This window comes from Lepisma saccharinum, chromosome 6 (assembly GCF_977018435.1).
Source record: "Lepisma saccharinum chromosome 6, izLepSacc3.1, whole genome shotgun sequence".
Classification (NCBI taxonomy): Eukaryota; Metazoa; Arthropoda; class Insecta; order Zygentoma; family Lepismatidae; genus Lepisma; species Lepisma saccharinum.
This window is the reverse complement of record NC_139234.1, coordinates 11,383,863-11,411,515: the sequence shown is the minus strand read 5'-3', so window position 1 is coordinate 11,411,515 and position 27,653 is coordinate 11,383,863. Positions and strand designations below refer to the sequence as shown.

The 27,653-nt window shown below is 38.5% G+C and overlaps 2 protein-coding genes across 2 annotated transcripts; one reads left to right on the top strand and one right to left on the bottom strand.

Annotated features, from left to right (window-relative positions):
- Positions 1–861: 861 nt before the first annotated feature.
- Positions 862–7,205, top strand: LOC145988570 (uncharacterized). The gene is made up of 2 exons (XM_083123519.1): positions 862–1,248; positions 6,997–7,205. The coding sequence occupies exons 1-2, from the start codon at positions 919–921 to the stop codon at positions 7,015–7,017; spliced, it is 351 nt and encodes a 116-aa protein (XP_082979645.1). The 5' UTR covers positions 862–918; the 3' UTR covers positions 7,018–7,205.
- A 270-nt stretch (positions 7,206–7,475) lies between these two features.
- Positions 7,476–26,655, bottom strand: LOC145988569 (sulfhydryl oxidase 1-like). Its single transcript, XM_083123518.1, has 3 exons — positions 26,350–26,655; positions 12,504–12,756; positions 7,476–9,013 (listed from the first exon to the last, which is right to left on the bottom strand). Exons 1-3 carry the CDS (start codon positions 26,600–26,602, stop codon positions 7,846–7,848), a joined length of 1,674 nt encoding a protein of 557 aa, XP_082979644.1. The 5' UTR covers positions 26,603–26,655; the 3' UTR covers positions 7,476–7,845.
- Between the last annotated feature and the right edge of the window lie 998 nt (positions 26,656–27,653).

Genomic DNA, 27,653 nt, shown 5'->3' with positions numbered 1-27,653 from the left:
AATTGTGTAAAAATTTATTGGAAAACGTTACAGAACTAGTTATGGTGTCATTTTATAAGGAAATACATCAACTTTGACTAGCCTTGTGGAATAGTACCGAATTCCGCCACCGCATTCGCCAGTTTCATTAAAAATGACTGCTTTCACAGGCGAAGAGATAGCTCGCTGTATGTCTTGGCCGCATCCGCTTCAACAAGATGCCCCACCACCTCACTACCTTACCAAAGTCCAGGATATACTCAATAACCGGTTTCCAGATCAATGGATAGGCCGAGGTGGGACATTTGTATGGCCACCTCTTTCACCTGATCTCACACCCCTCGATTTTTACTTTTGGGGTTTCATTCATCGACCTGGAAATAGGGCATTGAAGATATCCCGGACTTCGGTGAGGCAGTGAGGTGGTGCGGCATCTTGTTGGAAGTGGATGAGGCCAAAACATACAGCAAGATCGCTCTTGACCTGTGAAAGCAGACATAGTTGTCGCTTACGGAATTCGGAACTATTCCACAACACTAGTCAAACGTGATGCATTTCCTTATAAAATGATCCACAACCAGTTATGTAATGTTACCGAGTAAATTTTTACACACAAAGTCGTAAAGTCCTTTTTGGACCACCCCGTATTTGTGCCAATTAATGCATTTTAGGTTCGGTGTGTAGATAATCCTTGGACAAGTTATTGAGATAATTGTTTTCATCATTATCATTTCAATAGGCAGATTGATGTAGATAAACACTTCTTCAGCAAGCTTTCAGCTTGTTATCTCTAAACAAACAGTAGGTGATAATTCCAAGTGGACTTCAAGCATTGTCATTATCAAGTTCCAAAGACAGATATATAAATAACCGTCAAATGAAAACAGCTCGCTTGACTATAGTTTCGCCTCCTGTTTAAGGTAAGACAGATCCGCAACAATGAAGATTCTTCTAGTGTTGGCTCTAACAATGGTAGCGGCGAATGCCGTCCCCGCACCAAGAAGCAGGCAGTACGTGTACGGGACTGTCCCGGACACTTACCCGACGACCAACGTGGAGCTGAAGAAAGCAGGGACACTCTTGGGGACATCCTTGACGACAAGGTTCCCCCCCGAGGAGGAGATGTTCCCTTCGCCCATTGTTGCGATTGCTCTGGAAGACAAGGTAGGCGATTGTTCACCCAATCTTCAACATGGAGGATTGGAGGACACCTACGTCACCATCCACATCAACTGCAACTCTATGAGCAGGCTGGATTATATTGTCAAGGCAAGTCTTCCTAGATTAACATAGCTGGATTATATTGTCCAGGAAAGTCTTCCTAGATTAACATAGCTGGATCATATTGTCGAGGCAAGTCTTCCTAGATTAACATAGCTGGATCATATTGTCCAGGCAAGTCTTCGTAGATTAACATAGCTGGATTATATTGTCCAGGCAAGTCTTCCTAGATTAACATAGCTGGATTATATTGTCAAGGCAAGTCTTCCTAGATAAACATAGCCGGATCATATTGTCCAGGCAAGTCTTCCTAGATTAACATAGCTGGATCATATTGTCCAGGCAAGTCTTCCTAGATTAACATAGCTGGATTATATTGTCCAGGCAAGTCTTCCTAGATTAACATAGCTGGATTATATTGTCAAGGCAAGTCTTCCTAGATTAACATAGCTGGATTATATTGTCAAGGCAAGTCTTCCTAGATAAACACAGCCAGCGATCGGACTAAAAAAAAGATGGGGATATCATGAAACTCCCCAATTGTTTTATCATCATTTCTCAGTTTTTTACATTTCTCAAGTCGTTTACAACCGGTATGAGAAGTACACTTCCTCCTCTCTGAGAATATCTACACTATCATATTATTTTTTTTCACTGCCACGCGGAAGACCCCTGTTAGAATCCAGGCGTCGAAGATATCTGTTGGAAGTAGAAAATTCTTCTTGAGGAATTTTGTGAGGCAGGAACATCCCCCCACCGCCCCAGCGCCCTCCAAAGACAAAAAAGAGCAGGTCCCTATGACATTGACATATCAAATGTTCGTTAAAATAATATACATCGGAGGCAGTGGCTCTTCCTCTTGCTTGAAGAGTTTAGAGCAACTGTTACTTCTCTTTCATCAGTGATTATGGACAGATGTATGATGTACGTAGGTTCTCGGGATGTGAGAAAACGGCGTTTTCAACGTGCTTCCTGTACTTATGAGGAACACTTGATACTCTACACGATATTTATTTATTTATTTACTCAAAGTTTCAGATACAGTCTTTATGGCCATTTTACACTGAAACAACATAAAGTAGTAACAAAAAATAACAAAAGATAAAAGCAATAACAAGATGGGATAGATTTACATGTTGTTGGTCAGTAATATACAGAAATTACGTTCTGGAAGGAAAATATCTACATTCAGGGGAAGTTTGTTGTAGATTTCTGGGAGCCTGTAAAACAAGGAGCGTTGTAGAAGGGATAGCCTAGTGGTTGGGTTGTGGAAGAGTTGCAGGTTGCGCGTTTGCTTTTGGGGTACCATAAGTGTGAATTCACTGATTAGGAGATCTGTTCTGATTTTGCCATTTATTATCTTGTATAAAAATTTCATGTCAGCTAGATCACAACGAAAGGATGGAGAGTGAATATTCAGAGCAGCCATGGTGTCTGATTTGGATACATGTCGAAAGGAAGGTATTCTATGGCGAACAATTGCAAGAAAAAAACTGAGAACAGAATCTATTCTGGTGAGATTGGTTTTTGAGGCCATTGCCCAAATTGGGGAACAGTATTCAAGGATGGGCGAGATGAAAGATTTAAAGAATAAAGCAAGAGATGATGGGTTTTGAATTTCGCTAAATCTGTATAGAAGACCGAGAAGGCGCATGGCTTTTTTAGTGGTAGCTATAATATGATTATTAAAAGTGAGTTTTTTATCCATGATAATACCTTTTGGGTGGAAACGTTTTGGATTGGATTATTTTCAATAGAATAAGTAGACAGCACTTTGTTCTTTTTTAGGGAATAAGTTAGGAAAGAGCATTTCTGAGGGTTTAGTTCTAAATTCCACTGACGACACCACTTAACAAGTTCTGTGAGAGCATTTTGAAGAATCATCATGTCATGATGCGATGAGATCTCCTTAAAGAGTTTACAGTCATCCGCAAACAAAAGTATATTGTCTTGCACCTTTAGCCCAGTGTAGCTCGAATCGGATGGAAAACTAAGAGGTAACGTAAACTTTTTTAGTTTTGAAACAAAAATTACCAAAGTCTGCATCCATGAAGATGCTTTCTTTCTTCAACGCATTAATCAGCTTTCAGTGATGAGTAGGTCTCGGAAGTTGATGACCAAAAAGAATCTAAAAAACAAAGACCTTTAAATTATTGAAAGATAACCTTGATTTAAACCTTGCATTTAAAAATCATGAAACAACAGAGAAGGAGCAAGAAGAAACTAAAAAAATGATGAAAAATGCAACAAAAAGGCAAAAATATTGAAAAATGACATAAAAGAAGAAAGGACGGAAAATGCAAACAAAAATGAAAAATCAAACCACGCTTCGGATCCTCAACGACCACACACATACACAGTGCAGTAATGGATCTATTATTGTTATATTCAGATATGCGTAATTATTTGCAAGGCAGAGATTCAGCAAAACAGGGTATATGCAGTGGGAGCGATTGGGTTCCAAAATAGGGGGGATAAGGACAGTTGACTTTCCCTTTGTAGATAAGGTTTAGCATAGTGCGTGAGCAAAAGTGGCAAAAATGAGAGGCAGTTGCCCCCCTCGCCCCCTAATCGCCGCCACTGGGTGGATGGATATTTGTGCATTTCAGTTGAAGCGTTTTGCTATTGAACTATGTTTATGTGTGTGCGTGTACTTCATGTAATATAACAAGGAATCCATATTTCACACACTGTAAACAGAAGTCTCACACATTCTTGTATTGCGTGAAATTAGAGTATAAGATACCAATCTACATGGTAAGTGAAATAAAGGAAATATTAATAATATTGATCACGAGTTTCATAACTTATTCCATTTGAAATATTACACTCTTAGATATTTAAGACGATAAAAATATTCCATTGATCACGAATTTGTGACAGAAGGACTACTATATACTTATTTATTATATGCAATTCATATGTTGATACTTTGATTTCCAACCACTACAACTTTACGTGAAAATATTCACCATCTTCCCGTGTATCCTGTTCATCTTCTTAGAAGTAATAACTCACTTAGCCGCTTCCTGGCAATGATACTGGCCATATAATTGAACGGAGGAATTGTAGAAAAATAAAATATGTAGCTGAAACATGTATCTTTGCTGATGGTGAATTTCATTTATGTCGAAGAAACAGTTCTCAATTTAAAAAAATGTAGGGCATTACCTTTTGAACAACTCTTGTAATGAAACACGAACATTTACTTAATTACTTTGTTATCTTAGGCTTATTTAATTAGATAAATAATCATTAGGATACAATTTCTAATCATCACACCTGTAGTCTTTCTAAACTACATCGGTCGGGGGATCTAATCATATAATATTTTTGCAAAGTAATAAATTTCATGATAAATAGATAAAAGCACGTTATTTTTCTTAGTAACAAGAAAGTAAATGGAATTACTAAAGACATTCCCAACAATAAATGAAGTAGGCCAAAGGTGAAGTTGTATTGTACTTACATAATATTGCTTAGTGTCCATAATATCAGATAAAGATTTTTTATCAAAATATATAAAGATACATATTTATCTTACTTTTTCTTTATCACAAACGTTCAAGGTACCATATCAAATGCCCTCTCTTTTATCAATAACTTTCACCTTTACCTTTGGAAGTTTGAGATTTTTATTGTCATGTATAGTCACGTTTATGTGCTTCTCCAAACATAACTTTCGCTACATGATTCTATGAATTGTGAAGTGTGTCATATCTGATGATCATAATTATTACTATTGTTTTGTCCTACAACAAAAAAATTCGAATTCTGAGCAAACTGGAGATGTGACATTCTTGCGGTTTACCTCGACAATAGTGCAAGGTTTGAAGGTCAGTAGAATAGATGTGAGTTAAGCTCGTTCGGTGTTTAGTATTTAGAACTAATTTGCATATATTTAGAACTAATATACTTGTATTTAGAAATAATTTAGAACTAAATCAATTATTTCATATGCATATTTATGAATAACTAATGTGCATATATTTAGAACTAATTTACTTGTATTTAGAACTAATTCACATACATTTAGAACTAAATCAGTTATTTATATATACATATATTTATAAGTTTTATGAATATGCATATAAAAATAATTGATTTAGTTCTAAATATATGTAAATTAGTTCTAAATACAAGTAAATTAGTTCTAAATATATGCAAATTAGTTCTAAATACTAAACACCGAACGAGCTTAACTCACATCTATACTACTAAGGTCCAGTAAAAAAAAAATAATAACAGTAGCTACAAGTTGGTGTTATAAAAGCTGCTCCTAGTCTTTTTGCAACTGACACTGTCGAAAGCACCATTCCACCCGTGTTACTTGAGCATTTTATTGATCACACTGCATGTACAAGAAGTGTGAATGGGGAAATCGCATGCCACGATTTCAATGCGTGAGAATTTTGATATTTCGTTTGGTTTCTACCATCTGCTTTCCTATCGTGCGTCTGCACCCTCAAGCTTGGAGAATGCCTTTCAAACTGACACTAAGCTACTTAGGAGCTGTTCGATTCGGAAGCCTTGAATATCACAGGGTTCGATCCCTGGTGGAGGCACATTGCACAGTGGTTTAGAGGATTTTTCCCCGGCGAGGTCTAACTTTCGCTTAAGAAAAAATGTGTTTCGAACTTGCTATGGGAACCATAGTACTGAAATAATTATCTGCATTATGTTTGTTGCTACGCATATCTACTGCACAGATTAAAGGGGAAATTCTTAGCTGGGAGGGTGATTGGTCGAGCCTGAGCCTGAAATCTAGCCTAAGTTTTGACTGTCAAGAAAACCTTATACAGGGTTGCCATAAATGATGTTCCCGATTTGCACCTTTAGTGGAATTTAGGTGTACAAAGTACAAAATTGATACTGATAAAGAGATAATTTCAGAAAGGTTTTGTTTGTGTACATTGCAGGCACGTATGCACTATTTGCCGCGAGGAGCGGAATTAGACGAGAGCTTTTCCACCTTCACAAATGTGTTATTCTCTTGCAATGACATTTACGTATGAAGTTTGCTGAATATCTACCCAGTGCGCAAACACTTCGTAAGCAGTACGTACTCTGAATTTAAGGGAAGAAAAAATCAACAGACCGACCGAAAGTAAAAGAGAAAATAGTGGAGCGAGCCCTGCAAGCTTCGGTTTGAGCTGCTCTGTTGTATTCACGGCATCTTTATCACAGATCATGTTCGATATGTAAGTGGTAACGTCGTCTCCTTCTAATCAAGGGGTCCCGGGTTCGATCCCTGGTGGAGGCACATTTCACAGTGGTTTGGTTTGATTGATTGACTTTATTTTACTTCACTTTTCTGCCACTTTTGGCTAATCGCGAAGTTGAGTGATGATACGATGGAATTGAATGGACACTGACAAAACCATGCCCAGGCTGGGATTCGAACCCGTGATCCCTGGCGTTGCAGCGCACTTCGCTAACCACAGTGCTAACCACTCCTCCAGGTAGGCCGGCGCACAATGGTTCGGATCCAACTTTAAACTGTAGATCCAGTCTCGATTAGCCTATTTGCGCATAAAGTGGACATGTGAGTGCATATCAGAGCACCCATTGCAACAATCGATTATGATACGCAGCAATGTGCAACGTGCCTCATAGGAATGCGACTACAGACTGGATGTGTGTCGAGCTACCAAGCTCTCGTGTTTTCGATGAAAACCATTTTCTCTAATGTTGCTCCTGGCGGCGAGCAGTGCATACTAGTGTTGTTGCAGGTTTAATAGTAATTTTCTTCCTTTGATTGTATTGTAATGTTTATTCTTGTTTCTGTTCTTTCAGATCTGGACCAAGGAGACGTAAAGCGGGTTTTCTCACACAAGAGACGTTACTTGTCAAAATTTCTACTGAAGGGAGTTTGAAATATTTCAAACGCAACAAGCAAGAAAATATACCAATATTCTGAATGCTACATTTTAAGCATTTTCACTACAGTTTAGACACCATATGTTTTTCCACGATCAAGTTGCAAATAAAAGAACATCGAGTAAATATCAAATTAATTAATGAATTTGAAATTATCTCAATGCCGAAGATTCCTGATGATTCTTGTTTTGTGTCGCTTTCCTGCCATTGTTTGTCCTTCATCAATTTAATTTAATCTTCATTCACCCAAGGGTGGATTTAAGACGGTGGACTCACGGGGCCCAAGTACCTCCTGAATATGTCATTAGCAAAAAAAAGGTTAAAATATAGGACTTTCATAGCATTATGCAGGCAGACCTGTAGTAAGTTGAGGTTGCAAAGTGGGCAAATAACTAATCTCACACACTCGGATGTTGAGAACCCTATGAGTACATTACAACACGAACACTGCTTACTTTGTATACAAAGTCTGAACTCGACTTGCGTTGCACTTAATAAAGATAATACAGATTCTTGGAAAATACTGCATGGAAAAAACTCTCTCCTTACCTGATAAGTGAATTTAGAAATGTAATATACCTACACATCAAAGTAAATAGTAGCAGTAATATATTACACTTACAGAAACTACATTGAAATTACATCCAGATTTTCTTATTGATACGTAACAGAAGTTTTGCACATGTAACTATGAAAAACCCTGTATGATTAGACTTTTTTTTTCGTTGTTCTTACAGTTTCTAGTTTGGCTTGGTGTTTCAATTTTCAATCATCCATATTATTTCTCATCATCCAGTAACTTCCCAGCCCTTCATTGCTTATGTTATCCTTGTTGTATATTGTCGCCAAATAACTCTGCACCCCCGCTTCATTCCAGCTTCCATTTTCGTTCCTGCAGCTCGGACAGTTGACTTCGGATGGAAACTGGATCTTCGGATGTTCAGGATCTTCTGTGACGTCACCCTTGAGCCTATTATTTGCCTCATTGTGAGCTTTCCATAGCCAGATCACCCCATCGTTACCCTCCTTAACTTCTTTGTACATTGAAGTCGTAGCCATGTTCTGAAATTCCTTGGAGCAGGAATTGCAGCCGAAGAAATACTTGACATACCCCACAATGGCGTTCAGAACGTCCAATGGATTGAAATTCTGGTCCATTTGAAGTGCCTGGTTCACAGTCAGCGTGTGGAACATAGTCCACAGACCACATGGGTAACCTCGTAAGTTAGGGCTACTCCCTTTGCAGCCAATCCAATCATGTCTGGGAATGCCCACCTCTTTCTCAAGCATATATACTTGATTCATAAAAGATTCTCCACTGACGGCATCACCTTGATTGAGTACCCATGCATTCAGCTTATACAAGAACGAATGTACCTGTGTATTACTGGGAAAATATTTTTCCAAAAGGTCTAGGTAATTCCTCAATGCTGTCAATGCGTCGCCTGTGATGGTGTCCTGTATCGAAATCTCTTGTTTCAATGTGTACAACATGGCTTTTAGCAAATCTGCTTGGTACACTACGTCAGGCTTTATTGTAAGTTGGTCGTTGGAAACCGTTGGAGTCGTCTCCACATCTGGCACAAGTAGATTGTTATTGTTTTCAGGAGTTGTATCAGTCACCTGCATGCCACCATTCTTCAGGAAGTCTACGATAGCTGCACCATAAACTTTCCTTTCATGTGTCGGCGTGTTGATAGCCACCACGCCACGAACCCTATGCACTGCAAAAAGGCTGGGGACCCTGGAAACTCCAAGGAATTCCATGAAGGCTGCATTATCGGAGGTAGCACGCCTAATTTGAAAATCGATAGCATCAGCAAAGTCTAGAGTCACTTCTCTTCCCAAGTGGGATTCTGGCACTTCACAGACTATAAATATGAACTTCACATCAGGTGATGCTTCATTCCACAGGTCAGCAGAATTGCGACCGCTGAAAGAAAATACACAATACATAGTAATAGTAATCGATCACACAGGTAAAAATGGAATGATTCTGCCTATTCATTCATAGACTCCAACAAATTCAAAAAGTAAACATTTGCTGGTAGAGATTTTGGAATGGGAGAAAACATTTAGGAGGATAATTGAGAGGATATGAAACAAGGGAAGGACAAATATATATAGCTGAACTGAAGAGAGCGAGAGAGAGAGAGAGATGCAGAAAGAAAGAGAGAGATAATGGATGGAGAGAGAGAGATAAAAAGAGAAGGAAGAATAACAGAGAGGTATACAGAAGGAAAGACATGTGTTGGAAATAATAAAATTGCAAGACAGTGTGTAGAAAAGGAAGACAGATAAACGCAGAAAGATGGAGAATAAAACGCATAAATAGACAAAGGAATGAGAGAGTGCATATTTTCTTGAAACATATACAAGATTACTACAAAATAACTCTTAGATTCTATTACATAAGCGGCATGCACAAGTATTGCTTGGGAAATTCTTCATCAGCACCTCCCATTAATTTTTCTCTTGCATCCTACGCGATTTGAAGAAATGGATTTTTGTCATGGCGGTGTAGAGGTTATCAGCAGCTTGTTTGGCGTCTTGCTCCAAACACTGAAGCTCTCATTGCATAAAACGAAGGGAATAAACGTAGTGATAGGCAATTTATTTGGTAACACTTATGCACCTCACTCTACGGTATAATAATGACATCAAGAAGTATCAGAACCTTTTCGCACGGAAACACGTCCAAGACGGGACTTTGTTTTGACTCCCTCTTTTCAGAATTTCTTTTCTGCGGGAGTTTATGAATCTAGCAGGCGCGGTTGGCCTTATAGCGCACAGGATCAGTGAACCCCCAGTAATATACGGCATTTACCTCGAGAATGGACAATAAACAATGTCTTTATCTTTTGACAATTTTTCGCTAAAATTTCTGCACAAGAAGTTATATATTTGTGTCCGTAACACGGCAAATTCTTTTGCTGAAAAAGAGAAACCGCGAATCGGCCGCCCTCGTGCAGACCCTCAGCTGAACCCCTACAGGAGAGCTCCTGCCATAGTGAAGGTTCGGGCGGCAGGCAGAAGCTCGGGGTAGCTATATGGGCAAAATATAAGGCAAAGGATACTGAGGAACCTCGATCTCCAACCAACGGTCATGCGCAGTTCGTGCTCTCTCAGAAGCAGCAACAGAAGCTAGAAGGCACCGTCCTCGCTGCGAGTGAGGCCCAGCTGGTTCCTCCCTTCCAGTGTTGCCCTGTGAGGTTCAAGTTTAAAACGCATTCGTTACATATTCTATCTTCTCTGTTGAATAATTTTCGAACTTCTTGGCATAAATGCAAAATTGTGGCAGAGAAGGATGAGTAGAAATGAATGAAAGCTGGAATTAGACACGATGAATTAAAATAAAAGAAATACATTACTAAAATAACTCGTGCATGCATTCAGACTTTTTCCTTAAAGATGGAAACACTTCGGACATGTGAAAGTAAAAGAATGGCGCGATCTTAGACAAGAAAAGAAGACATGACAAACCATGTTGGTGTCAATGTTTCAAGGTTGTAAGTTTTCGAAGTGCTTGGATAGTTGTTGCAAAGTATTGATGCTCCAAAGGATGGACTATGTTACGTCATTTGATGCAGTGTAGGTGTTGCTGTCTGCGCAGGTAAGAAATGACCGCTAAAATGCATACAATTAACGGAAACATACCTTCTCGTCTGTTGAAAGAAAATTAGAGATAATGGGTGTGCTGGTCGACCAAATCCAAATTTGAAGAAAGAAAAAAAGCTGTAGCGTTAAAATGAAAGGGTCTCAGGTTTCTAGTATGTACATGCCATTGGTTGCCATTTCCCTTTAATAATTGTAGGACCATTGTGATTAGTCGTTTTATAATTTTATAATTTATGGGCTTCCGGAAGGGGAAAAGGGGCCACACCCGCCTGGGAAATTAATGTCAACCTAAAACTATTTATTACACACACATAATTTCATTTCAGTCACAGTAATGTATGATGATTATTATAAAGACGTTGCAGGGACTGAAGGAGTGTTTTTTGAGAGAACAGCACTATTACAAGGAAAAATGTGCCTCGTTTGTCCCCCCTGGAAATAAAATTATCTTGCTTCCCATCCCTGGAACAAATCCTGAGGACGTCCATGACGTCCATAAAACCCGACATTTCTTTCATAGATGCACAATTTATGGTACTTAGTTTTAGCCCTAAATTTATACGCACACCTCTAATATGAACCCTCATTCTATGAAAAAAATATGTACCAATCTTTTAAGCCCCCCCCCCCATCCCTTTGTTTCCCGAAGAAAGTCTATTTGCGGAAACTGAATATGTGTCATGTGACTTCGGTGAACCCCCAGGAAAATAATGCACGAGCCGCGCCTGGAATCTAGACTGTTAAAATCTCTGCGTCTGTATCTAAAGTGCCCTCTCGATGGTGTTGTAGTTACGTCTTCACCTTGTAATCAAGAGATTCCGGGACTGATACCCGGTGGAGAGACAGAATTGTCCAACTGGAAATTTAAACTCCCGATTAACCTACCTCTACATAACGTGAACTTCAAACTACGAATATTTTCAATTCACTTTTTAAAATTGTATTGTTAATACTAACAAAAGCAGTACTCGAAGTGAGGTAGGATGCGGGGAATGGTATCCCTACCAGCTAACAAAATTTTCGCAAAGCATCCCTCCAGTTGTCCAGGAGCATCACCCCAGCTAACACCAATGATCGACCAAACATCCCCCAGCTAACATATCCCACTTCAGACGCTGAACAAAAGTAAGCACTAGTGCTCGGAAGTTGAAGACCTATAAATTGCCAAAAAAAGACCTATAAAAAGACCTAAAAATATAAAAAAAGGACCTAAAAGCGAAAAAAAGGACGTATAAATGTGATCCAAATTAATTAATAACTTCAGTTTTAATTACATATTTAATGAATAAAAAAAAATTCTGGTGGTATGGAACACACAGTGCGAAAAAACTGAAATCTTCAAAACAAGAGAAAGTTGCCACTTATACAGCGCGACCTTCCAGACAAGTTACGGTTAAAGGACCTTGTACCGTACCTGCTTCAGTCGTCCAAAAATGATATTCTCCCGTTTCATGGATGGTTCAAATATATATATATATTATTTCTTTACTACAGAAAGGATGTTTAAGAGGTGATGAACTGATGATGATTCGAATTGAGAATGGGCAGTAAAAACGTAGTCGAAAGAAGGTGAAATTGAAAAAAAAGCCGTTAAGACCTAAAAATAGGCTAAAAAAGTACCCATAAGCCAAAAAACGCCGAAAAAAGCAAAAAAAGGACAAGTAAAACCCACCCTTTTCTGGCCCAAAATGAACATATATTATGTTGGGCCTCGTCTTCGAACACTAGGAAAGAAAAGGATTTTTCCTCAACTTCCGAGCCCTATTAATCACCAATCACAACACATCCTAAAGTAATATACTTACCTGAAAGGTGTCATATTAGGCCACAGACTACCTCTCCCCGTTGCTTGTTCGTTCTCCAGAAGTTCTACCGCTGTGCGTCTAAGGTCATCCACAGTTCCTTCAGACAGGAACGTAATTCCCGTCTCCGTAGCATCTGATCGTTGTGGAAAAAATTTGATAGTTGGGTACTTCACTACTTTATATTTCCTGCATAGAAATTCGTTGACTTCATCGGAACATTCGACTACTCCTACTTCCATCACCTTCCTCCAACCTGCAATGCACACATTAAGCACTAAATTAGTACGAACGCACCCAGCAAAGCTCGAATCCCGCGTAAAACAAGGCTCAATAATTCCTGCCTATAGATTTAACATTCCATGCCTGTCAGTGGTGGGATTTTATCCCCCGAATAAGTATGGGAACACATGGGACAATCGTGAAACTGAGAATACATACCAACCCAACACTGATGTTAAATCTAATCAGAGAGTGGTTCCAGATGTATATACTGTATTTTGGTCAAAAATTAACCTCGCAGGTATTAAAGTGATGTATTTTGACACCACTGAGGTTTAACCTTGACCAAAATTGGGTGTGGACCTCCTCGGACCATTGTCTGTCACGTTGACGCTAGTGTTTTCAGTAAACGTTCTGCTAAAAGTACTTTAAGCATTTCTTCCTGTCCTAAAATATAAAAAATGAAAACATTGTAAGACGTGCCTTCCGTCATTGGTACATTAAAACCTTGCACAAGAAATCGAAGTTCATGCACTATTGATATATGAAGGGCTCGGTGTAATAAGGAGTTAAGCCTCACTTCTGTCAAAATTGAGATACACCGTGCAGTACGTGTGGCATGAACGTCTGCTGCATTCACCAAGAGGTGGTGCTGGTGCTGTGTCACATTCGCGCGCAATCACATGGTACCCTTCTTCGAAAGGAACGTACGAACGGAAAGTTCTGTGCAACAAGGTGTCAAGCCACAGGAAAATGTCGAATAACGAGGAAGATCTGCAGAGCACCTCCTCATATATTTGTGATTCTGATGAAGAAAATGGCCCTCTGTGCGGTGACAACAGCTTTGATGACCCAGACTATGTATGTGGAGTGTCGAGCAGAGAAAGCACCGACTCTGAGGTAAGAAAGAAGTTTCTATTGTTGGTATTTTTTGAAAATGTTGGTTAACACCTTATTGTCTCAGACTTGGGCACGGTGAAAACGATTGGTAAGTGTGAGTCGTGATGTGCATGTTAATGCGCAAATCAGCTCACTATGCATTCGTCAGGCCTCTTGCAAGTTGGTAGAGTAAAATCATGAACTTATTCTGATGACAACTGCTGCTAACATAATGAATGTAGGTTAGCACCATATTGCTGAAATGATTAATCACGAAGAAATCGACATGACACACGTACATGGTTCCCTAATAATGACAAATTCTGACAACGTACCATCAAGGACATTGCGATAATAGGAAAGCTGGCCTCCCGGATGGCGCAGTGGTAGCGTCGTCGCCTTGTAATCAAGGGGTCCCGGGTGCAATTCCCGTGGAGGCACATAGTGGTTCGGATTCCACTTTAAACTGTAGGTCCAGTCCCGATTAGCCTTACTGTGCATAAAGTAGACATAAAACAACAAATTAATAAGTCAATCAACAGGAGAGGTATTGTAGAAATAATGTAAAGATAAATAATCAGAATTGTTTGGTCATTTGCAAAAATGATGTGTTTCGGAAATTTCTGTTTGTCGAGTGGATTAGACTGTTATTGCTTAGTGCTAGTTTACATTTTGAAATAAATTTGTTACTCTGATCCATTTCAGAATGACCTTCACATCACAAGGACGACAGAGCGATCTCCTGTGAAACATCCTCCAGCCAGAAAGAGACGATGCGACCAGGATAACTGGGAGAGAGTGAAACGTAAGAGAAGAAGAAATAAAGGGGAGCAGTACACATCCGGGCACACAAAGGATGTTGTTCCAGCCAGGAAGATAGGTGAGCCATGTACTTGTCCAAAGAAATGCTGGAACAAAAATAAGGGGGATGCAGAGTTCATTTTTCACACATTCTAGGACTTGGCTGATTATGCAACACAGAACACATACCTCATGCAAAATATTAGAATTCAGAATACGAAACGTTCCTACACAAAGGGACAATCTTCCAGAAGGTCATTCACATTTTCATATAATATACAATATACAACAGATGAATGGGCAGATGTGATCAGCAGTGCAAACAGAAAGAAGACATTTCATGTCACACGCATGCAGCAAACCGACTTCAAGGATCTCACACCACTTGTGGCATCAATTACCAAGAAACCCACCACAGATGGTAAGGAGCCCCTCAAGTTTAAAGAGGCTGCGGTGTTCATGATGGAATCCGCTATTCGCCATATTCTGCATGAGAGTTATTCATACCAGAAAGAAGCGCCCTAAAGAAGAGAGGCCGTAAACTGCCAGAGGCACCCCTAAGTGATTTACCATGCAAGTACAAGAAACATATTCCCATAGATGTCCGGAAATATTCAGAAATAATGTCCCTGTTGGAATGGATCCCTCCAATATTCCATAATTTTTATCTCAGCCTTGTTCCGACGGAAGTAGCTGCCGAGGAGAGTGCAGAAATTCTGGATGGACTTGATGACTGATACATTAGGAGGGCCTTGATCAGTTGAATTCAGAATATTTTGTGCGACCTGCATTCATATGCCACTATTTGGTGTCAGTGCTGAGAATATTTCGGCTGACACTGCATGTGAATTAAACTTGTATGTAATTTTTTTCTCCCTACAAAATTAACTTTGATTTTTCATTCTTATGTATATTTTTTTGTTCACAATATAGTGGTCATGCATTCCTGTTTGTTGTTATTCCACAGAACTGACACCGAAGATTGTGATACAATAAGGATCCAACCAACAATGGGAAACAATGAACTGAAAAAAACCTAATTTAATCATCTTTGCAATAATTTTACCACATTTGAATGCAGATGATGTAGACTTACTGGGGGATGATGTGAATACAATTAAGAACAATGCTAAAATATTTTTCAAAACTGCTAAAGAGATAGGTTTGGAAGTTAACAAAGAGAAAACTAAATATATGCTTACAGGCCGAAACCAAGTGTTAGGCAATAATCAAAATCTAATTATTGATAACAACTCGTTTGAACCAGTTTCCAAATTCAAATACTTAGGAGTAATATTAACAAATGAAAATTATATTAAAGAGGAAATAAAAAGTAGGCTTAATTCAGGAAATGCATGTTACTTCTCTCTTCATAAACTTTTGTCTTCTCGTTTAATATCTAAGAAACTAAAAGTTAAAATATACAAAACAGTAATTTTGCCTGTAGTATTATATGGATGTGAAACTTGGTCCCTTACATTGAAAGAGGAACATAAATTGAGAGTATTTGAAAATAAGATCCTTAGGAAAATCTTTGGACCTAAAAAGGGATGAGGAGACAGGTGAGTGGAGAAGGTTACATAATTTAGAACTACATAATTTGTATTCATGTCCAGATATTATTAGAATAATTAAACCAAGAAGACTTAGGTGGGCAGGCCATGTGGCACGAATGGGAGAGGAAAGAGGAGTTTACAGGATTCTTGTTGGGAAACCTGATGGTAAGAGACCTGTAGGAAGGCCAAGACGAAGATGGAGGGACAACGTTGAGATGGACCTAAGGGAAATCGATAGGGATGGAAAAGAGTATATAGGACTTGCTTAAGATAGGAACAGATGGAAGGCCTGTGTCGCTGCAGCCATGAACCTTCGGGTTTAAGAAGGCTAGGGAATGTTAGTTAGTGAATGTGTCCATATAAAATGGAAACTTCAGACATGCTTTTGAAATCAACTATATGACAATACAAACAAAATACAGATTTATGGATTTGTTCAAACTTTCAAATGCTAATATCTCGAAAACAACTTTTTGAGGGTTAGCTCCTTGTTGCACCGAGCCATTCATATATTTATGTCCTATGGGATAAGCAGTAGAAGCCCAGTTTTGTCCATTTCTGGACTATTGAAGTGGCCTCACATAACTGGTAAATAGGATACATGTTAAATCTCATCTCTAAAGTAATCTAACCTAACCAAACCTAATTTTGTCTTTCTCCTGTAACATCAACTTTTTTGGACAAAACCTTTTCCCCCACCAAGTTATATTATATTAGAAAGTGCAAATGCTACATTATTTTTTAAATACTTACTGGGTTTAAAAAAATCAGCAAACTATCTGAAAAAAGTAAGGTTCCCCGTGCTCCTTGCACCGTGCCGTGAAAGTATGGCGGGACATGAAGGTACCCACACACTCATGCTTTCAGACATCTGTGGAGGTGATGCGATCAGCATCAATCTCCGGCTGAGTGGGAAGGCAAATGGGAAAATACGTGTTTAGGGGAATCTGAAGGCAAATTTGGCATCAAAATCAACATAAATTGCACCCAGTATTAAATTATATAGGATATCGTAAAATGTTTCAAAAGCAGATGACGGAAATTTTCGTGTACCTATAAACTTATAATGTCCCTCCAAAAAATTAAATATTCTTGATATAAAGTTTCGGAAGTGAAAGAACAATCCGTAAATGCATTTACACATTTCTGGAGTTGAATTCTTAATAGTTTTCGTGCTCGAAGTGGAAATTTCTAAGTAGGGGATGTTTGCTCGGCCATGGAAATAAATGTAAATTATCCTAGCCGAGGGAATTTGTCCTCCACTTTGAGTACTTTATTCTACCCTTATATTTAAACACGCCTGTAGACCCAGTACCAACATTTTAAAAAGGGATAAATTATGTTTACATAATCCAATAGAACCACTACAAAATCGTAGGGGTTATTAAAGCTTATAAAATGCTACTTTGTATCACAGGTTAGAACTTGCATATGGATTGTAATGTCATAACGGTAATTTATTATTATTATGATTACATATTTGTACGAGATGGAGGAATCATATTCAGTCACTTGCTAACCCCTAACCCCATGTTACCGCACGCCCCAGGGTGTGTGGCGCGAAGTTTTTGTGCATCATTCTTTTTGAATGTAGTGAACTGATGTATGCCTTGGAATGATTACTCTCTAATTATTTATATCCGGCTCGTGCTAGCTAGTGCCACTCTCACCCATTGTTCACAAATTTTTTCACAGGACAAACGAGTCAAATGATAGTGAAAGCATTCGCTTCAATGATTAATTTCAAACAAGCGCGTCACTTCCTTTATGAACACAGGTAATAGTGATTACGCAAATCGAATGCTTTCGTAATATCTACAAGTGAATCGCCTTTGTACCACGCCGAAAGCATTTCAAGTAATTAAAATAAGTCACCACCTTGGCGCTGATGCCACCTTTACGGAGACAAACCGGATAGTGCTGCAGAACCAGAGGTATATAAAGCTTTCTTATTGGTTGTGTGCACCGGAAGTGTATATGTTCCGTGCCCATTGTTCCTTGTTTCTTCGTACGAAAAATAAGACTCGTGATTATATAGTAATAAAGTTTGTAATCAGATTGTCGAAATTATGTTAAGAAATATACGTTTATATAATAAATATAATGTTTAAAATGATATACGTTGAACATACATAATTTTCTCAATTGTCATTGGTAGTTACAATGTTTGCACTGATGTGACTTTAAATAGAAAAATCATTCACTGCAAGGTGAGTTCTGATTTCTGTCTTCTAAAACATTGATTTAAATAATTGTGCTAAAATATCAACCTTAGTATAAATGGGTTTCTTATCTTGTTGGAATGGATATTTGAAATCCACACTGTTAATTTGAACCCTGCCATCTAGCGTTACCTTGAAGCAACGCTGCATTAACTTCCGGAATGGCAGCCAATCAGAAGCCCAATATCGCTAGAGGTTCTGCAGTACTATAGGATTTGTAAATACGCTTACGGAGACACATTTCTAGTCGTTATTGACAACAGATGTTAGTTAAGTGACTCACTTTATGATTTGACTATTTAAGGTTTTAGGCTCGAGTCACGGCCTGGACATGGTTATTTATTTGTGACTGTCACTTTATCAATTTTATTTAATTGCTGTTGTAATGTTAATTACAAAACATAATTTGGCAAAACATTAGAACAACAATATTTTCCTCGAGTTTTCCCACTGCTTTACTCTTGGTCTATAGCGAGCCTACGTGGCAGCTCGTTACGAAGCCAGGAGTCCCGGGTTCGAATATCGGCCAGGGCATGGGTGTCCTTTGTGAGTGTCTCTTCATCAATTTCATTATATCATCACTCATCCTCATCTTCGCGATTATCCAACAGTGGCAGAATTGCCAAGTAAATAAATCAAATCAATCAGTTACTTTTGGTCTACATTATTTTTTTCTCTGAATTCTGATTACATTCTATATTTTCAATTCTTTCGTTTAACAATTCGAAAATGGTTCTCTATCGACATAGAATATGAATTGGAGAATACCCGTGGTGCTTCTGTACCACTATACGTTCCGAGACAGATATTTTTTCTCTCGTCTTCATTACAACTATATCTTTTCGCGGTGCTAGGGTTGGACCTTCGAATCAGGTGCTCTAATCAACTACTCCACGGTACTTAACGGAATTCAATACTACTTTTAGCTCTATTTAAGCTATTTTCTGAAGAATAGGGGACCATGCGCTTTAAAATCTATCTGCTTGAAGCACTAGACAATGAATAATATCCTGTTAACGTGGCACGTTAATTCTTATGTTTTGCAACAAAATTTATCTGTTATTATTTTATTTTATTTGATTTTGTGTTTTAAGTCCACTTTATGCACAATAAGGCTAATCGGGACTGGACCTACAGTTTAATGTGGGATCCGAAGCACTTGTGCCTCCACCAGCTATCGAACCCGGGACGATACCACTGCGCCATCGGGGAGGCCCATCTGTTATTATAGAACCAATATTTAAATTAATATTTATTGGATCTTTATATGAAATAAGAAAACACGGCGCATGCACTCCATCTTCTCGTGCCAGGATCTAATGTTAGTGTTTTCAAATCAGCTTTATTCACAAATAGGCTAATCAGGACAGGATCTAGAGTCTAAAGTGCCTCCACCCACCGGGTATCAAACCTGCGACTCCTTGATTACTATGCATCAACCTTACAACTGCATCATTAGAAAGGCCCCTAGATCTAATGTGAGAATGAAACAATATAAAGCTTACCAATGATGCAGATTTCCCGTCTTATAAAAAAATGCATGCGATTTAGTAACCTTATACCACAGACAGGGTTGTGCAATTACGAATAAAAAAAGTTTCTACATGACACGTAAATTACGCATAAAATACGTATAAAATGTAAAGTAGGATAAAACATAAAAATTAAAAGAAAACATGGTTTTTGGGATGATTATTGTTAGGGTATGGCAGTTGGCAGTGGTAGAAAACAAAAAAAGGCTTTAGAAAACTTTCCTTCCGAATGTCCATGTGTTCTTGTATTGGAATTTTACAAACTACCATACATTCACATCATAATTAGCCTATGCAGTGTACAATACAGGCCTTCCCTATGCCGCGTCGTAGCCTTGTAATCAAGGGGTCCCGGGTTCGATTCCCGGTGGAGGAACATAGTGCTTCGAATCCCACTTTAAACTGTAGGTCAAGTCCCGATTAGCCTTACTGTGCATAAAGTAGACTTAAAACACCAATTCAATCAAGCAAGTGTACAATACGCATGAAAAGGAATTTGAAGCTGTTACTAAAACTATTAAATCCAATCCAAATAAATCGTTCTTAACAGTTATGTTATGTGTAAGACATAGCCTATACAACAGGTTTCTCAACTTTTGAAAACATGTAAAAGAAAAGTTATATTTTTAAAAATCTGTTAGTGAGATTGAGGGCGTGAGGTGGCGGCATAAACAACCTTCAGAATATAACGATTTTGTGCTGAAATATGTAAGAGAATTAAAGTTTAAAACGTAATATAATTAATGTAGTTTTTATATTACTAATTTACAAAAGATAAATCTGCGTAAAAAACTGGTTTTCTACGCGAAGTAAATTACTAGTAAATTACGCGTAATTTACGAAAAAACGTAACGAGTAAATTACATTGCCAACACTGACCACAGATAAACGTACTATTTAAATACGTTTATCTGTTCTAATACCTAATTATAACAAACAATAAGTGATTCTTAAAACGTTGTTGGGTGAGCAGGATTTAGAAGAGGCTGAGAAGAAGAAGATAGAGAGGAAAAAATGTACGAAGAAAGAGAAAGAGGAGAGAAAGAGGAAGAGTGTACATAGAGAAACCAGGGGAGCCCATCCCCCCTCCCAATCCATCCACCATAATCCCCCCCAAAAATATTTTGACAAATATATAGTAACTGATTTTAATTTGAATTCGATAGCCTGTCAAGTGGTTGACAGTTATATCTTAAAATGCACATTTTCGACATGCAGAAGCACATTCATTAGATAATTTGAAATGTCAGAAAGTAAATTATGTATAAACAGGTTGTTTTTTTTTGGATGGGGAATAAATGTTAAAAAGGCCTCAGCTTAATGATAATGCAGAAAAATCTAAGTGAGCACACCACGCAGGATATATTTCTTTTTTTTCGGAGGGGCTGGAATTTAGTGTTGCCCACGGGACGAGACGGGACAGGCTTCTAAAAATTCGAGACGAGACGAGATTGATCATGTGTCCCGAGACAAACGAATATTTTCGAGACGAGACAGCATTTCACAGCATTTCCACGAGACGAGACACGCCAAAGTCTCGTCTCGTGGGCAACACTACTGGAATTGTTAACGTAGATATTGCATAGCTGCGTTCTTGGAGGAGACGGGACACAGGATAAAATATTTCGTAAATATAATTTTTTACCTTCGTTTAAAAGTTGTTCAAACACAAAAATGGTCGTTTTAAGAGGAGTTTGCTTTTATTATTTCACCTTTTCCCGACTTCTTTACAGCTTTCATTTGAAAAAATTGATTTTCTCAAAATGTCAGAAGCACAATCAGCTCCCCCCCCCCCCACCTTGACGCTAAATAACAAAACTCAAATGAAATGAAATCGGAATGCAGCTGTAACACTTCACAATAATCTTATCAAGACGTTAATCACGGATAATTGCGAGCGAAACGAGCGGAGAAAAAAATGTATATATATTTCATTGCAAACTTTCAAGAATGTTAATTTAATTTCATTTGACGTCAATACTTTCACAGGATGCCGTGACATTTTCTCTTTCCCAACTTATTCTCCATTTGCTCGTGGGCGCCAACACCGAAAAGGGTGCATCACTAAGAAATGGGGTGAAAAAGTGGTATGTATGTACATCAAGTAAACGGTAAGACAATCAAAAACTCCAATAACTTTTTCGTTTATAATATCATCAAAAAACGTGAACCGTGAAAATTATACACGTTTTCAGGAGAGGTTCAGCGCTCTGTATCCCCTTCGTTCAATCCATCCTAGTAAACTTTGAGCAGAATTGGGAGCGAATCGAGCAAGACAATTTTTAGGGTATTTATTATGAAACTGGCAATAATGAAATTTAATAAGGATTGAAAATTTTGAGAAGGCGCCGCAACCTTTACTCCTTCCAAATTTTTCTCTTTTGCTTCTTCAGCACCCACTTTGTAGCTACTCCTTGCCTTCCCTCGTACCTAATGCTGTGTCTAACCATTATTCATCTTCATTTTCCTAAAGTGGCAGAAAAGCGACGTAAAATAACAAAAATAGTTACCTGCGGACTTCTTGTTTAGTAGTCGATACTATATTTTACTTGCCTACTTTGTTAAGTTTTAGAAATAAAGGAACAAACGTGGATTGCTATGACACCCCCTCCCGTTCCGCCTACCCGCTTAGCGAATAATCCAGAGTAAAATCCACTTGATACCATACGACTTCCAAATGGTACAGAAAAATGACAGTCTAAATAATGATCATCATATTTTTATACCAAATATTGCCCCACACCCACTCGAACTTCGAAGTTCGATCCTCCTTACAATCGAAATTCTGTGCCAATCTAAGACCTAACATTCATATCCACATCCCCCTTCCAAAGCCCCACCCCCAGTTAAGAGTTTTATAGTCCTCCCCAAAAAGTAATCCTTAATCTCCCCACAAGAATTCAACTCACAATTTAAAACTTAATAAAAACTGGACACTGTCGCCCCCCCCTTCCCCGGAATAATACTTAGTACCCGTCCCTTAGCAGTAAACGATTACGTTAACGAAGTTCAACTTCTGTCCAATGCTGAAATTTTTATTCAGTCAAATTCCAATCAGAAAAAAAAGCAAATGAAAAATCTCCCCCAAAAATTTGGGTGGACGCAAAATGCGTCCGCAAACCCGTCCGTGGGCACCCCTGACAGAAACAAAGTAAGGCTGGCTTTAGACGAAAGCATTTCCTTTAACATTTTTGCTAGCATAAATGCTATGTAAATACAGTCAAAATCTCATAACAGATATAGTACTTTACACAGAAGCATTTCATGTAACATTTCGGCTAGCTTTTGCGACTACAATGTAGTATAACATATTCAGCATGTAAGGCACGTCGAGTTACACGATCTATGATTAGTGCACGGTGTTTACGATTGAAACAACTAAAATATTCTTCAATACGTGTACAGTAAACGTTGTAAAGTATGTATTTAAGCAGTGCCATTGCTTTTGTACCTAAAACCATTGAACAGGAATCCTTATTGCTCTCGGTTGAATAGTTATCGTGTTTTAAAAACGTGAATTGATACAATGTTTACATCTCACGCGGCCGCCATTACAACTTCACTCATGACCTAGAGGTCGCTTCTGATTGGTTACGCTACGAAAAATGCTACGGAAATAGGACGGGTTCTATCTTTGAGAAATGCCTTGAAATATGCCATGGCATCTGTAAAGCCATACAATTGTTAATTTTACACGGTAGCATTTTGGTCAGGGCACAAGTGAAAAATGCTAAGGAAAGTGATTTTGTCTAAAGCGGTCGTTGGAGAAATGGCGGGAGAAAGAAGAATATAAGAATGATTGAGAAAGAAATATAGAAATAGAGGAAATTTGAGAAACAGAGGTGGAAAGTGAAAGGAAGAGGTAAAAAAAAACAGCAAAGCAAGAAAGAGAGTACTTTCCATGATCATCGAAACAGAAACCGCCTGAAAATATTTGATCCGCCCTTCAGCCATCCTGAACGAAGTTAGTATGGCATTGTTGCATACAAACTATTGGTCACATGTGTTGCTAGTGAATGAACTATGAGAGTTAAATATGCACGAAACAATACTCCCTTCATGAACACGTTTACCTGCAAAGATCTCAATTGACTTGGACTAATGGGGATTGGGGGAACGAAGCACTTGCCTGTTAATTCACAGCTTGCTTGTAGGCTTGGAATTATTAGAAATTGCAACGTTGAAGCATTCCCCCTTCACGCTTATATTCTAGTGTGTTGTCTCAAGGAAGCACAGTGTGTTCGTTTTGGCTCTGGGCCGAGATAGCGCGTGACATGGCGCAGATGCCGGCATTTTCGTCCCGTAACGTCTCGCTTATTTAAGCACATATCTTTAGCATGTAGACAATTATATTTATATTGCATAACGAGCACTAACCTCTGTTTTAAGAGTTGTTCAAAGTTGTTCACGCGCTATCTCGACCCAAAACGAACGCACTGTAGTTAGGCTGATATGTTTAGTGGGGGTAATTTGTATAAGTTATACTAACATGGCTTACAAATTTGTATTGGTTTATGTATATATTCATAGCTACTATTCATTACATATTAACTGCACACATACGATATCTGTACCATGTAATTTTTCATTAATATATCGTCGCGTATCAGCAGTACCAAAACCCCGAATGTGCTGAATCTTACTTTGAAATAAAAGCATTATAAAATCATATCTCCTGGGAAAAAAATAGGTTTTACATTTGAATAAAAGATGTCATCGGTAAAATGTGTACCTACTGATGACTTTTTATTAGGCCATATCAGTTAACATATGAATTTATCAACAAAAAGTAGTCAAAATTTGCACATTTGTGGTTATGGCAATGTTGCGACGATATATCTGTAATTTTTAATATAGTTTCCGAAACAGAGATCCAAAATGCATAAATATCTACCCATATATAAAGAACAAGAGGCAATTTCAATAATTACAATAAGATACAACATGAATAATGAAGTGTGGAGTTAAGAATTTGTGATTTTTTTAAGTAATATCTATATACAGGGTGTCTCAAAAGTAATAGCGGAAACTGACACAGCTGAAGGTACACGATAATAGAAGCAAAAAAGTCTCAGTAAACATGGGTCTGCAAACGAGCCGTTTTCAAGATAATCGCGAATGTGTGATTACAAGCCGCCACTGACTTCATTGTTTGTAAACGTTGTCCTACTTGGTAAAATGCTAATAATACAGTAAGAAAAGTCATTGGAGATCTCAATTGAACATTCTACTTACTTTAACAAACGTCAGTATGTTGCATGTTACAATTGCTGTACACTCGTACCTGTTCAAAGTGTCGTCTTTGCATCTGGATGCAATAGTGTACGCGATTCCGCATGGAGCTTCGAATTCTTAAGAACACCTCCGGTTCGTTTCGGAATTGGTCACAAGCATGTACAATTAATTCTCTGTACTGATTGTATCCATACTGTTTGATTCCAACGCCACCTGTCGGAAATGTTCTGTTTTGTAAACAAAGAGCAAACCTCGCAACGTTCAAGGAGTAAAGCACTCGGTGTTTACAAAATGCAATCAGTGACTGCTTGTAACCACACATTATTAGCATTTTACCAACTAGGACGACGTTTACAAACAATGAAGTCAGTGGCAGCTTGTAATCACACATTTGCGATTATCTCGAAAACGGCTCATTTGCAGACCCATGTTTACTGAGACTTTTTTTGCTTCTATTATCGTGTACCATCACCTGTGTCAGTTTGAGCTATTACTTTTGAGATACCCTGTGTGTGTGTGTGTGTGTGTGTGTGTATGTATGTATATATATATATATATATATATATATATATCTGTGTGTGTGTGTGTGTGTGCACTTCGATTATTTCTTCTAATACTTGCTACTAACTAACTAACTAACTCTCTAGCCTTCTTAAACCCGAAGGTTCATGACTGCAGCAAGACAGGCCTTCCATCTGTCCCTATCTTGAGCAAGATCTATATACTCTTTTCCATCCCTACCGATTTCCTTTAGGTCCATCTCAACGTTGTCCCTCCATCCTCGTCTTGGCCTTCCTACAGGTCTCTTACCATCAGGTTTCCCAACAAGAATCCTGTGAACTCCTCTTTCCTCTCCCATTCGTGCCACATGGCCTGCCCACCTAAGTCTTCTTGATTTAATTATTCTAATAATATCTGGACATGAATACAAATTATGTAGTTCTAAATTACGTAACCTTCTCCACTCACCTGTCTCCTCATCCCTTTTAGGTCCAAATATTTTCCTAAGCTACAGGCAAAAGGTTGCCACACCACTTGCTACAGGCACAATATTATATTTATAATTTTCTTAGTCTATATCTCAACAGGACCTCCTCGATGGGGCAGTGGTAGCGTCGTCGCCTTGTCCCGGCGGGGTCCCGGGTTCGATACCCGGCGGAGGCACATAGAGGATCGGATCTCACTTTAAACTGTAGGTAGGTCCAGCTCCAATTAGCCTTACTGTGCATAAAGTGAACTTAAAACATCAACTCAATCTGTATCCCAACAAGTACAGTAACTAAAAACATGAAATCGGTTTGATGTACATACATCCAAAACTTTGGATTAAAAAAAATGTTTGGAGTGTTTGTGGCAAACTATACCCATAATTCCAATATCAAAGAAGTTGCTTTCTACTCACCATAAACATCCGCAGCGAATGCTTTCCATGTAGGGGAGAATCGTACGCAATCGCCACACCAGCTTGCGTAGAACTCAACCAGCAAGGCATTCACTGTTCCAAAGACCGTCCTCTCGAAATTCGTTGAATTCAGGATCGTCACCGGGTCGCTTGAGCTATACAATGCATTTGCAAATTCAAAGGGACCGCCGAAACGACCCTGTGTCGTCAGTGTTGTCATAAACGCAAAACATAGTAGCGCTTTGCTAATCATTCTTGCCTGTTCACTCAGCACTCGCCTTCAATGTCAACTGGCTGGACCTTGATTCGCAACGCAGAAGCACGAAACGCAGAAATCAGATAAGACACGGACTAAAGAACAGTGTTGCCAACTGCTGACTGGACAATCGCCCACAAGATTCCGATTTTATTACCTTCCTTCCTTGAATGGCGTCGCCTACAAGTGAGCAAAGGTAGGCTCAAGCCCACAGGAAATTATACTGATCCCATCCTCCCAAAGAAGTTGCATCAGAATCTTTTTCAAGCAACAGCAATAAGCATTTTAATTCGACGTGAAATGACGTCACTTTCACACGCAAAATTGGAGAGATCGAAAGAAAAAGAAAACGTGAGACAAAAAAGATATGAGATAAAAAAATGAGAGTAAGAATGAGAGAAAGGGAACGTAAAGTTAGAAATGGAGAAGAGGTGGAAAAGAAAGGAAAGAAAGAAGAAGATCAAGAAATGAAGAAGGAAATAAACAAGAGAAAATGCAGAGGAATGAAAGGAATATAAGATAAAGAAAGAAAACAAAGGTGGAAAGGGTGAGAGAGAGAAGAGAAATATCAACAGAAAATGAGATGAAGAAAAAGGTAAGACGAAAGAGAGAAAAATAGATAAAAAGAGACAGGGGAAAGGGAAATAGGAGAGAGAGGAGAGAAAGGGAAAATATTTTAGAGAAGCAGAAAGTGAGAAGAAAGTAAAATATATGAGGACGAGAAAAGATAGAGGGTAGAAGAAATCGAGGAAAAGAGACAGAAAATGAGAGGCAATTGAAGGGAGGGAGACAAATAGAAGAACAGAGACAGGGAGTGAGATGAAAGAAAATGATAGAAGAGAGAGGGAAGTGAGAGAAGGCGAAAAGAAAAAAGTGTGAGGAAAGGAAAATATGGTAGAGAGAGAGAGGGGTGGGAGGTAGGTAGAGAAAAAATAAAGGATAAAGAAAATGAAAGGAGAGAAACGGAGTCAACACATGCTTTTTCAAAGCACAAAACTGTTCAATCTGTATTGTATTACTCTATGTTGAAATCTTTTCTCTAAAAATG

Bases quoted from the DNA above. Each gene is read 5' to 3' on its own strand.
- LOC145988570 (XM_083123519.1), top strand. From the start codon at position 919: ATGAAGATTCTTCTAGTGTTGGCTCTAACAATGGTAGCGGCGAATGCC. The intron at 1,249-6,996 runs GCAAGTCTTCCT...CTGTTCTTTCAG, and splicing joins GGCTGGATTATATTGTCAAG to ATCTGGACCAAGGAGACGTA.
- LOC145988569 (XM_083123518.1), bottom strand. From the start codon at position 26,602: ATGATTAGCAAAGCGCTACTATGTTTTGCGTTTATGACAACACTGACG. The intron at 12,757-26,349 runs GTGAGTAGAAAG...TGTGCATTGCAG, and splicing joins ATTCGCTGCGGATGTTTATG to GTTGGAGGAAGGTGATGGAA. The intron at 9,014-12,503 runs GTAAGTATATTA...ATTTTCTTTCAG, and splicing joins CCTAATATGACACCTTTCAG to CGGTCGCAATTCTGCTGACC.